Source organism: Cavia porcellus, unplaced genomic scaffold (genome assembly GCF_034190915.1).
Source record: "Cavia porcellus strain 051 isolate PalLab524CR breed Dunkin Hartley unplaced genomic scaffold, mCavPor4.1 scaffold_4, whole genome shotgun sequence".
Lineage (NCBI taxonomy): Eukaryota > Metazoa > Chordata > Mammalia > Rodentia > Caviidae > Cavia > Cavia porcellus.
Window position 1 is genome coordinate 101632584 of NW_026947487.1, and position 12495 is coordinate 101645078.

At 40.7% G+C, this 12495-nt stretch overlaps 1 protein-coding gene across 1 annotated transcript in view; it reads left to right on the forward strand.

Moving 5' to 3' along the window:
* Sntb2 (syntrophin beta 2) overlaps positions 1–9705 on the forward strand; it is a 111708-nt gene extending 102003 nt beyond the window's left edge. The window contains exons 6-7 of the mRNA XM_003471989.4: positions 10–194; positions 1558–9705. Coding sequence (XP_003472037.1) covers positions 10–194; positions 1558–1650 — 278 coding nt within the window. The 3' untranslated portion in view covers positions 1651–9705. The remainder of the gene's footprint in view (positions 1–9; positions 195–1557) is intronic.
* The last annotated feature ends 2790 nt before the right edge of the window (positions 9706–12495 follow it).

A 12495-nucleotide genomic window follows, 5' to 3' on the forward strand; every position in this document is an offset into this window, starting at 1 on the left:
CTTTGACAGGCTGCACATTAAATGGCCAAGAGGTGAAATTCACGGTGCATTATGAGAATGGGTTCACCATCTGCAGGGAGAACGGAGGCGCTGGTGCCGTGCTGTTCCGCTACCCCTTTGAAAGGCTGAAAATGTCTGCTGATGACGGCATCAGAAATCTCTATCTGGATTTTGGTGGTCCTGAGGGAGAACTGGTGAGAGTAAATCTGAAAACCGTCTTATACTTACTGTTTATTCTCTTTGTTTCTTGCTGGATAGACAGAAGATAATTATGGCCTGCTATTTCATTTGGAGTCAGGAAATTATTCTTCAGTTTTCAAGACAGCACTGGATTTAAGTTTTTGTTGCAGTTTTCTTCCCCACACATTAAAAAACCGTTCTCACTTCTTTTTTTTTTAAGGTTTTTTATGGTAGAAAAAAAGTAATTTGTGTGTGTATGTTACTGAGGATGGATCTCAAGGATTCATACATGCTAGGCTATATACTTTAAGACAGTATTTTTTTGTTGTTTATTTGTTTTGTTTTGTTTTTCTCTGTGTGGTGATATGCTCCTGTAATCCCAGCCCTCGGGAGGGAGGCTGAGGCAGGAGGATCGCTCTAAGTTCAAGACCAGCCTGGGCTACAAAGTAAGTTCAAGACCAGCCTAAACTGCATAGCAAAATTCTGTCTCAAAAAGACAAAAACTAACTGAAGAAAAGAAAAATTTCAGTCATACTTTTTCATTTGGAAATTGGAGGTCTGTGCTTAGTAAAGGTAAAATGGCCTCCTAACTAACCCCAGGAATTATCTATCCTTCTAACCACCAACCTAGTAAAGGATATCCGGAGTCACACCCACCATGGTCATGCTTCAGCTAAGCTCACTGTGATTCCATCTGGAAAACAGAATTACAATCAGTGCCCTCTATATTGGACAGTCTTTTTTTTAATGTCTTTTTGACTGGCTCTTCCTATGTAGTTCAGGATGGTCGTGAACTTTCTGTGTAGCTCAAGCTGGCCTCAAACTCACAGTGATCCTTCTGCTTCAGCATCCTGAGTACTGAGATTGCAGATGTGTGTCGCTGTGCCTGGCTCCTGTTTATTTTAAATTCTCTACATTTTAGTTCTTGCAGGCATGGTGGAATCCACTACACCACCAGGTGTTTCCTAAGTGTGATCATGGGACCTCACCACAATGACGCATTATGACATGGAATAGATTTACTTTATAGCACACTTCTGTTTGTTGTTTCTGTTCCTAAGAGTTTCTGTAACTCCAGCGTTTTGTTATTATCGTTCTGGGGAGGGAACTCAAAGCTTCACACACACTAAGCATACATTCCACCAGTGAGCTACACTCCTATCCCCTCCAATTTATTTTTAAAGTAGAACACCTTGTGCTGGGAATATAGCTCAGTGGCACGGTGCCAGCCTGACAAGCATGAGGTCATGAGTTCAATTCCTGGTACCAAAAATGAATAAATAAAGTAGAACATCTGATATCAATGTGTTTATCTGGCATCTTTCTAAGTTAAAGTCTATGTATATGGTAGTGATAATGAATGTCTCTTCTCCACAGACCATGGACCTGCATTCTTGTCCAAAGCCAATTGTATTTGTGTTGCACACATTCTTGTCAGCAAAAGTCACTCGCATGGGACTGCTTGTCTGAGCAGCAAGACGTCAGAAAAGAAGCTTGACTGTCACCAAAAGTATTTTCACCTCAAAAAAAAAAGAGAAGAAGAAAGAAGAAAAAAAAGCACAAAAGAAAGCTCTTTGCTCTCTCTCCTCTAGTACAGTGCCTTCCCAAGGACCTGCAAATCACTGCTGAACCGTAACTGGGTTTAAAGAATAGGCTACATTGGCCAGAAATTCTAGGATTTTATTAAGCTCCAAAATGAAGCTGTTGACTTATTGTCTCATTTCATAATGTGGTTTATAAGTAATCAGGTTTATTTCCCCAGTTAAAAATGGTGGCTTTTTGCTTTTTGTTTGTTTGCTGCAGGGCTTTTTTTGGATATAGTCAAATAGCCATCCAAGAGCTGTTTCCTTTCTCTTATTCCTGCAGGGCTTGTTTCAGGCTTGGCCTTGACTTCTTTCTTCGGTGAATTTCCCTTCCCAGGTGCTAGTGTGCAGCGGCCTGCTGCTTCATGCTCATCTCAGATAGGCTGATGCTTCATTAGCTTTTACCGTCCTCACCTGCTCCCCTAATCCTGTGACACTCTTGAGTTGCATCACCAAAGGGTTCTTGCGCCGCCTGTCCTGGCTCATGCTCCATCAGGTCTGCCCTTCACCACTTTGCCCATCGTCAGCTTTATTGAGCATAAGTGCTAACTTTAGGATTCAGAAACTGCAGAATTTGATTTGCCTTGCTACTCCTTTTCTGGCAGTGACCAGGTTGAAATGCAGTTTGGAAATAACTGCACTGGAAGGAAAGTTTTACTTGTTTTAACCTTTTCTGATTTTATCTTTGGTAGGAGCCAGGGTATAAGATTTATTTTAAAAGAAAATCCTCATTTTAAGCTAAGCCATCTTTTATTGCTTACCAAATGTGCCTTTTGTTAGGATTAGTGGAGCCCAATCAGTCACTATTTGAATAACTGGGTATCACTACCATTCCAGGGATATCATCTTTCCTAGTTTCAAGACGTAGTCTTCAAAGTGGGTTTCTTTAATGGCATCTTCTAGTGGCCAGATCCTTTTGAGAAAGATAAACCTCAAGCGCCAGCCTGTTTTAAGAGTAGACTTTTTGGGTGAATCCAACTCTTAAAGCACAATACCATATCAAGTTGTTTGGGCTGTGTGAGTCCACATAGGACCTGGCCTAGCCTTCGTCCTCTTTTAGCAGCAGAGTAGGCTGGACATGCAGCTGCCAGCTCAAGACATCGCTTTGGCTTCATGAGGAATCCTGCAGTGAGCTCACGGCATGATTACCTTTGTTTGGTAACCCTTGCCAGGTGTCAGTACTAGGTTACAACAGCAGTAAGAATGCTGATTTTTATGATCTTGGAGGATTCATTTTGTTTTCCTAATTTAAAAGAGGTATCTATCTTTGACGACATTTAAAATAATATTATTATAATATCTGTATAACATGCCCAAATTAGCGTGGTCCCTAGATCTAAAAGAAAAGGAAATACTGACTTTGATGTTGTGTGTGCTATCTAAAGAATGGTACAGAAGTAATTCTTTTCTAGGCTATCAGGAGCTCCACGGGAAAGTGGGAGCACAGCATCGGGTGGAGGCAGGTGGCCTTACAGATGCATGGGGACCACAGCTGCACACACAAACCCTGAGCTTCGTGGCTGGGGTGTGCACCCACTGCCAGGGGGTCTGAAGGAGCAGGCACCTGAACACACATGTAACCCCGGTTCTCCCTCTGCCCATCCACTAGGCCTTCTTCCCTGTGAAGTGAGACTAAAGGGGTGTGGAGGTGGGGCAGAGATGCCTGTCCTTCCTCCCGCTTCACATAAGTAAAAATGAGTAAACTAAGCCACTTAAAACTGGAAATATAAATCTAGACAAGAATATCTGCAGGAGCTTTTCGTGTTTTAAAAATTAGTAAACCCAGCTGGGCATAGTGGAGCACACCTGTATCCCAGCTGCTCAGGGGCCAGCCTGGGCAACTTCACAAAACCCATCTCAGAAAAAATTAAACATGAAAATTCAGAAACCTGATGTCGGTTCCACCTGAGATATGTTTGCAGTTTGAGAGGAAAAAGTGTTTTGATTTCTGGAAGCAAAATTTCAACAAATAATAAGAGAATTTGGCCATTTATTATTAAGATGAGGTGCTGAGTGATACATTCACGAATTTGAGCAGCACTGACAGTCACTGACGTTTTCTATGTTAAAGGCAAAGCCAGTGAGATCTACATTCGACCTTCAGGGCCACCCTGCTCATTAAGAACACCATGAAAGTCTGTAAGAGGGTGTGATTAACATGGGCAGGAAGGGCAAGGCATGTGTACATTTCAACTCATTATGTTCAAGTTTAATTGTCATGTAGCGCTGAGGCCCACAGAGTTGGTAATGGTATCTTAGAGTCTGACGTGAAACAAAAGCATAGTGGAAAGATTTTGTCCACCAGGAGCTCCACACCAAGAGCCCTGAGCTGGTTGTCTTACCTACTTTAACAGCCTTCCGTCATGAGGAGTCCAGGTGGTTCTTCAATCAAGCATGTTGAAAGAATTTGCAAATCAAATTAAGTGCTTCTTTGAGTGAGACAACTTAATATGTATGTGTTTTGTATTTCGATACCAAAATATGGCTGTTTTCAAGTAATGACTCAAATGTACATTTTGATGTTTCACCTTTTTTATAGAACCAGCTAAATTATCATTTCCTTTCGCTTGGAGTTAGAAAAATTGTTGGGGATATGATGGGCTCCCCTGTCGAGAATGGAAAGAAACTGCCCCATAATCCATCATCCCCACCCCACATTCAGATGGACTGTTCCCTGCCCTCCAGGACTTGGGTTTAGGCATCTTCTCTGCATTCCACGCAGATGTCTAAAAGTAGTCAGTGTGTATGTGAACAGTCTTCTTCTTTCCCTAAAACTTCCCTCCTTTCTTCCCATAAAAAGGAAAGGAAGGGGCTAAACGAAATAATTCCATTTTTCTCTTTTTGAAAAAGGTAAGGCCTTACCTGAAGTCTTTAAACAAAACTTATCTGGAAATTAGTATCTAATATTTTATGTGAAGAAATACTTAAATGTATGTTTATACAGTATTTATTAGTTTTAACTGTAGACCTACCTAACTAGGCCGGGCATGGTGGTGCATGCCTGTAATCCCAGCACTTGGGAGGCTGAGGCAAGAGGATCACTATGAGTTCAAGATCAGTTTGAACTACATAGCGAGACCCTGTCTCAAAAAAACAAAAAAAGAGAGAGAGAGAAGAAACCTAGCTACTTAGTAGACAGGGTTCCAGGTAAAATATTGTGACACATACAGGCAATCAAAAATGTTATTTTAGATACCATTCTTCTGTTTTAAAGCCATGTTTTAGCACTTTTTACACCGGGGAAAGTCTTACAGTGCCTGTTTTTTAATCACCTGAACTCTCACAAACTTTGTCACTTAAAATTTTTGCATAGCAGGAGTGATTGAATTATTTTTAAGCTGAAAAATCTGACCAACAAATGTTATATATAACAGATGGCTAATGTTCATTAAATGTTTATAAACATTAGCCATTTGTTATACTGAGTACTTGTTTTCCTAATTTATCTTTTAAGTAGAATGGCAACAAAGCTTTTTTAGCTGATTAAATGTGCTTAGCTGATGAACCAAAATTTATTCTTTAAAAAAATTAAACTGGAATCTGAACAAGATTGTATTTCTCCCCAAAAAAGGCTTAGCTGTAAATGGTTTTATAGACAAAAGTGTGTGAAAAATGATTTTTTAAAAATTTTTGTGAGAAAGTAAAGGACTTCTACTTTAATTTATATGCATGTGGATGTATTTGCTTTCAAAACTATGGAAGAATGTGTCCATGTTTTTAATGCAAATTGCCTTCTAAGCTGCTATGCAAATTTATTTAAAAAAAAAAAAAAAAAACCCTACCTGCTTAAAGAGTTAAACTTTTTGAAAACTTTCAGGGAAGACCTGTAGACTCGAGCACTTTCTCTGCTTTTTGTATCTTTATCTTGGATACTTGCATTGAATTATGTTCATTATTTTCACTGGTTATAAGCTATTGATTGTATGTAGTACTTAAACTCTCCAAATATCCAGCATACATTTCCATGTGGCTGCCATCAGCTGTGGATGCCATGAACGAAATGGCTGGTTAGAAAGCCAAAGGTCTTTTTTCAATCCTTAATGCAGATGTAAAATGCTAAATCTCTTAGGTTTCAAAGCAAATCTTAATAACTGTGTAGTGAAAAGAGGCTTATTTAAATTTGAGATTCTGCAGTGAGTCATATTCATTCTCCTTACCTATCTATCAGCTATAATATATGTGCCGGTGGGATTATGTTCTACTTTAAATTGGGAAATCTTTCACTGAATGTGGCTTTTCTTTTTCCAGCTGAAGATAAAAGGAGAAAATCTATCCTTTCCCACTCTGTATCTTTTAATTGCTTAATAATCTAGAATTATTTTGTCTTTCTACCAAAAAGTCAATAGCAGCAGTCTGCACTCCCCTCATTTTAAGCTCTGACTTTCACTATGTTGAGTACAATGAATGTGTGATAGTAGTTTTAAAATCATTATGCTATATTTCAGGATTACGTGTTTGTGAGCAATGTAGCTATTTGTAGGCTGTAACGATGTTAGATCAAGTTTATTTTACTCTAGTAATACTGGTTAAGTGGCTGATCTGAACCCCTTTCTCTTAAAAAAAAAAAAACTAAATGTGTGGTAGATCAGTGATACAGGTTTGTTCTGATAAAGGAGGAAATTTCAAGTTAAAGGTAAGGTACAAAGGTGTCAGGGACCTGGGTTCAAGGACAAGGTACACTAAATAGTCACAGAACACATCTGTTTTCTTGTTTCTTTTTGACACTGGTTAAACTGCCAGCTAGAAGGAAGGTTGTTACACATTAACTCAAAAGAGTATTTTAAGAGATGTTTGTCTCTTTGTTTGTTTGTTTTGGTGCTAGGGATTGAACCCAGTACCTCCTGCATGTTAAGCATGTTTTACTACCGAGCTACACTCCCAGCTTTTCATTTACTTCAAAACATAAACAAGTTTAATCTCTTGCCACTTTTACTCTTCCTTTCCACTGGGAGTGACTGAACCAAAGCACATCTTAGTTTTAGAAGTAAATCTATGTTTAATGTAATGGATAAATGTCTTGACCAGTTGATTGTATTCAGCAAACTGCAATCTTTGAATTGGCCCATTTAAATTAGAGCAGATAAAACTAAAAACCTGTAATACAGAAATGATACATCATTACATTGTAGGACTAGGAATCCTGGTTGGATTTCCACACCCTGAACCCTTTATTTTCTTCCCGTATCAGGGATCGAACTCATGACCACACGCTTGCAAGGCAGGCGCTTATGCTGCTGAGCAAAACCCCCAGCCCCATCTTTTTTGTCTTTTTAAAACAGGGTCTCACTCGGCAGTTCAGGCTGGCCTTGAGCTCCCTTTTGGCACAGGCTGGTCTGGAACTCAGTGATCCTCCTGCCTCAGCCTTCTGAGTGCTGGGATTATAGACATGAGCCACCAGTACTCAGCATGAACCCTCTATTCTCCTCAGTTTGTAGTAGTCTCACTTCCATGCTGTTGATACAGCTCTTACATTTTTGAGTCCCTCTTTATCCCAGTCACAAACACGCCCTCAACCCTGACTGTTCTGGCACTTCTCCCAAAGTGACATAAATCTCTTGTAACTATACAGAAAGTTCTTTGAGGATTTGGAGAAACTTTTAAACTACAAAGCTGGTTAATGACGTTAATTCATTTATTTGTTCATCTATTTAGCATTTATTAATGTATATTTCTGTACCAGACAGTCAACGATCCAAAGATATTTCCTGCCATCAAGTACCACACAATCTACTATTCCTCAATTTCACCATGCCATCTCTCTCCATCAGCAGTTAGGTAAATTAACCACTTCATATTTTTACCAAAGTATATCCACAGTTCTACTTATCTGCATATGGTGAACTGGAAATTGTTTTGAAAGGATACTTGGACCTTGACCCATGCCAATAAGAAGAGATCCAACCATATTTGAGTAGGTTGGTCTTTTTTTTTTTTTTTTTTTTTTAGTTGTTGTTATTATTTTGGGGGGTTTTTTTGTTTGCTTTTGAGACAGGGTTTCACTGTGTAGTTCAGGCTGGTCTGGACTCACCATGTAGCCTAGGCTTCCCTCTAATTTACAGCAATCTTCCTGCCTCAGCTTCCCAAGTGCTGCAATTACAGGCATGTGCCACCACCCAGCCAAGTAGGTTGGTCTTTTCATTATGTGTAATCTCAAAATGAAAAATCAAGCAGTAGTTTGGGAAAGAACACTGTACATAAGGTAAATCATAACAGAAATTAACTTCTGTTGCTGAAAGATCAGTGGGAAAGGTGCTTTTAAAATTCCTTTTAATTCTAACTGCAAAGATAAATGTGTATTTCCTCATTCCTTCTTTCTAAATTTTGCTAACCCACTCATTTCCACACAAACCATTTAAGGGGCTGGGGATTTAGCTCAGTGGCATAAGCGCCTGCCTTGCAAGTGAGTGGTCATGAGTTCAATCCCTGGTACCAATAAAAAAAGAAAAAGAAAAAAAAATACTGAGACACAAACCATTTAAGCATCTCATTTGCTGAAAGTATTTGTTAAGGGGCTGGGAATTTAGCTCAGCGGCATAAGCACCTGCCTTGCAAGCAGGCGGTCGTGAGTTTGATCCCTGGTACCAATAAAAAGGAAAAAGACAAAAAAAAAAAAAAGCATTTGTCCATGGTGGAGTGTGTCTCCACTCATGATCAATCAAATTGAAGATATTTAAAACTCAGCAAAACTCTCCACTTACCCTAGAATGCTTGGCATTCGAAAGGGCATCTGAAGAGGCTGACCGCATTCCACGATCTTCACCCAATAACATTCCCCTCCTAGTACCCTGCCCTCTGTGGGTGGCCAGGGTCAGCTTTCCAGGCAGCATCCCCAGTCCCGGCCAAAAAGCACCTGAGCTGTGTGTGTGACGTGGCTCCTCTGCCTCTGCTTTCTGGTGTCCAGGGTAGTGCACAAAAATGCGGTCACTTTCCACATGTTGGCACTTTCACCTGTCCTTCAACAGCCAGGTGCTAATGATTGTATTTTATCACAGCCAACACCCCAGTATTGGCCTGTAGGTGTCTGTCCTTTGTAGGATGAAAAAGTGTCTTCCTTCTGTCTCTATCTTGTGACAGTGGATGTCATTTGTCTCTTTTCACTGGTTTTGTGAAACAGAATTTGGGGGAGAGAAAATCTGTACAAAGTTTACGGTTTTCACAATCACCAGTCTCCACGATGATCTCACTGGTAGCAAACCTGTCCTGACTACAAGAGCTGGTTCTGATGTTCTCCTCGCTGCAAGACACCAGTGTTAGGGTTATTATAAACTTATTAGATGGTTTCAGCGTTAGAAAAACATGGTTTTCTGGTCGTTGCGAGTTCGGGACCAGCCTAGGCTACAAAACGAGTTCAAGGCCAGCCTGAACTGCATAGGGAGACCCTGTCTCAAAAAAACAAACAAAAAAAAATGTTCCCAAAGAATCTGTTTCCCTGTTAGTACCTCACCTGAGGTCTTGTCGAAGCTAATGTGGGAAACCTTTATAGATTGGAAACCTGTTTTGGCTAATCTTTGCAGACTCTGGTATTATCTACTTGTATTACTCTTTCCAACACTACTTTCATTTTTTTGTTGTTGAGTATAAAGACTTAGAAAGTTATAATAATAATCTTATAATTAAATATATGATACTCTTTTTTTTCTTTTTAGAATCCACTACCTAAACAAGACTTCCTTTTAAGTGTTGTTTAAATCTTAAATCTTTTGGCTACCAAATCAAAAACTCATGGCATAAAAAGGGCAGTATTTATGTTCTTAATTCTTTTTAAAAAAGCTTTATGTGTAATCTATAAATATAGATATATAGACAATACTTTCCCTTGAGTTGCACATCAACATATGGCATTGTACATTACAATGAAAGTTTGTAACTTAAGGGTATTATATATATAAATACATATATACCTTTGTAACCTTTATACTGTAAATAAAATATTGCTTTTAGACTTGTTTTTTTTTTTTTTTCATTTTTAAAAGTGTGGAGATACTTTAAAACCTGCCAGAATGTTTCAAAAGCAATACAAAAACTTCTCTATCACCTTGCCTAAGTTTCAGATACTAACATTTTTCACATTTCTTCCATTACCCTGTCTTTTCTTTCTGACATGACACTTTATTACCCTAGATTGTCTCATGTGTATCTTCAGAACACAAGGACACTCCGGAGCCTCCAGCTGGCCTACCTCTCCAGCTAAGCTTCTGAGCTATGGTTGTGGTTTTGGCTGTGGTTTTGGTTTTGATTTTGGTTTTGGTTTTGGTTTTGGTTTTCTTTGGTGGTAATTGACGTTGAACCCAGAAGCACTCTACCGCTGAGCTACATTCCTCAAACTATCTGTCTGCCCTCTGTCTTTTTCATTCATTTCTATGTAGAGGAAGGTTCTCCCTACCTTGCCCATGTAGGGCTCAAACTTGCAGTTCTCTCTCCCTTCCTGCTGGGATGACAAGTGTGTGCCACTCGCTGGGCAGCTCAGAGCTGCTTCCTCGGTTCACCTTCTCTGGTTGGCCAGTGACCCTCAAAGCTGTGTGCTAGGCTCGCTTCTCACCCTGCCCTGCACCCAGGAGCTCACACACCATTTCCATTCCCATGGGTGCCCACCTGGGAATCTCCAGCCCGCACCTTCTGAGCTCCAGATGTAGATATCCAATGGACACGTTTTCACAGGAATCTTTCAAAGGTACTCAGAATTCATGATCTTCTTCACTCTGCCCCTCAAACCTGTATTTGTCCGGTGTTCCCTGTCTCAGTAGCAACAGCAACCCAGATGCTGAAACCAGGAGTTACCTGCCCCTCTCCATATCCAGTCGGCTTTGTTTTTTTTGTTTTGCTTTTGAGGCAGGGTCTCAAAAGTTCAGGCTGGCCTTAAATTCACTATGTAGCCCAGACTGTCCTGGAATTCATGGCAATCTTCTTGCCTCAGCCTCCCAAGGGCTCAAACTCAGCAATCATCCTGCCTCAGCTTTCTTAAAGGGTGATTATAGGCATGTACCACACCTGGATCTTTTATATTTTGACACAGGGTCTCTAAGCCATTATGTTGCTCAGTTGGGAGATAAATTTGTGATCTTTCTGCCTCCGCTCCCCAGAGTACTTAGATTATAGGTATTTGCTATCCCACCTGGTTCCCCAGTTTTGTTTTGTTTTGTTTTGTTTTTTTATATATTTTGAGAGAATCTTGCTAACTTGCTTAGGCTAGGCTTGAACCTACTATCCTCCTGCTTTGGTCTTCCAGAAAGCTGGAATCACAGGGGTGCACCACTATGCCCAGCACTATATATATAAACAAATATATATATGGGCTAGAGCCTTCTAGTTAAAAAGGAAAAAACCTCAAAACTCAAAACGCAATAAATAAAAATTTGAAAAGCCTCCCATTGCTCTTCGGATAAACTCCGAAATCTTTACTCTGGCCCTGGCCCTGCCCCACCTCACTAGCATCCATGAACCAGTCTCCTTTTCCTCCAGCTACGTGAGCCTCCCAGTTTCTGCACCTGAGGCCAGCTGGGCTTTTGCACAGCTGTTACATCAACCTGGAATATGCTTCCCCTCATCCCTCGGCCTCCACTTAGAGGGAGCCTTCCCTTGTTAGAAGCTCTTGCAATGCTCCCTCTCAGGAACCCAAGGCAGGAGGATGGCCACAAGTGTAAGGCCAGCCTGGGCTACACAGCAAGACCCTGTCTCAAAACAACAACAACAACAAAAACCACACAAGCCTTCTCGTGACTGCCTCAGAATGCTTATTCCTCCCTGAGGAACTGTAGAAGACCAGCTGGACGGCTCTCCTTGAGTACAGAACAGTTACTCCCACTTTGGCTAAACCTGGCCCTATCCCCAAGTACTGATCTGTACAGTGCTGCCTAAGCTACTTCCCTTTCCCTTTAATTGACTCTAAGCAATGTAAATAGGGCTGTCTGAAGTACTGATGCATAATCTTTGAAGCCAGACTTCAGTTGCTGTTTCCCCACCTCAGTGTCTCCCAAAATGGTTGAACCCAGCAGGGTGCAGAGCCAACACTCCCAGCTGTCAGTGGAGTTTGCTAAAAGGCTATGACTTCCAGGGCAGAAAAGGTCTGCACATCAGCACGGAAGCACAAAGCCTTCTAAGCATTAAATGCTATCTCAAGTGTGTTATGCAGATCGGTCTTTCCACCTCTCCTCTGCACATTTGCAGAAGTGCTTTCTGGTCTAGCTAGCCTAGACCTAGCTAACCTCACAGCACTCAGGTTAATTCCCTCCATTCTCACAGTCACTCATCCTTTAGCTCCTCCCTTCACCAATTAATAAAACGCGGGTTAGACCCTGGTGTAGTCTTTGTTCCCTGAACTCTCATCTGGATCAGCTTCAGGATCTCTTCGCTGCCCATAACTATAAATATGCCTTGGTGTCTTTATTCTTGCTGTGGATTGCACTGGGGGTATCAAGATTGGAATTAACTTGCCAGAATTCCAATAACATTTCCATGGGATTACACATATAAACTTCCTGGTCCATGACAAGGACAGGAAAAAGGACTCTTTAATGAACATCCTCTTTCTGAGACTGTAAGCTCCCCTGAAACTGTCAAGATCATGGCTGTAACCCCAGAGACACAACACAGAGCCCAGTAGACAGAAGATCCTGTACTGAACAGTGAATGAAAAAACCTGAGCAATCTGCTGAGTAAAGTTCCCAGGTTTGGGCAAGAAAACACCTTTCTAGGGAAAACAGTAGAGGATTAATAATAATAATAATAAAAAGGC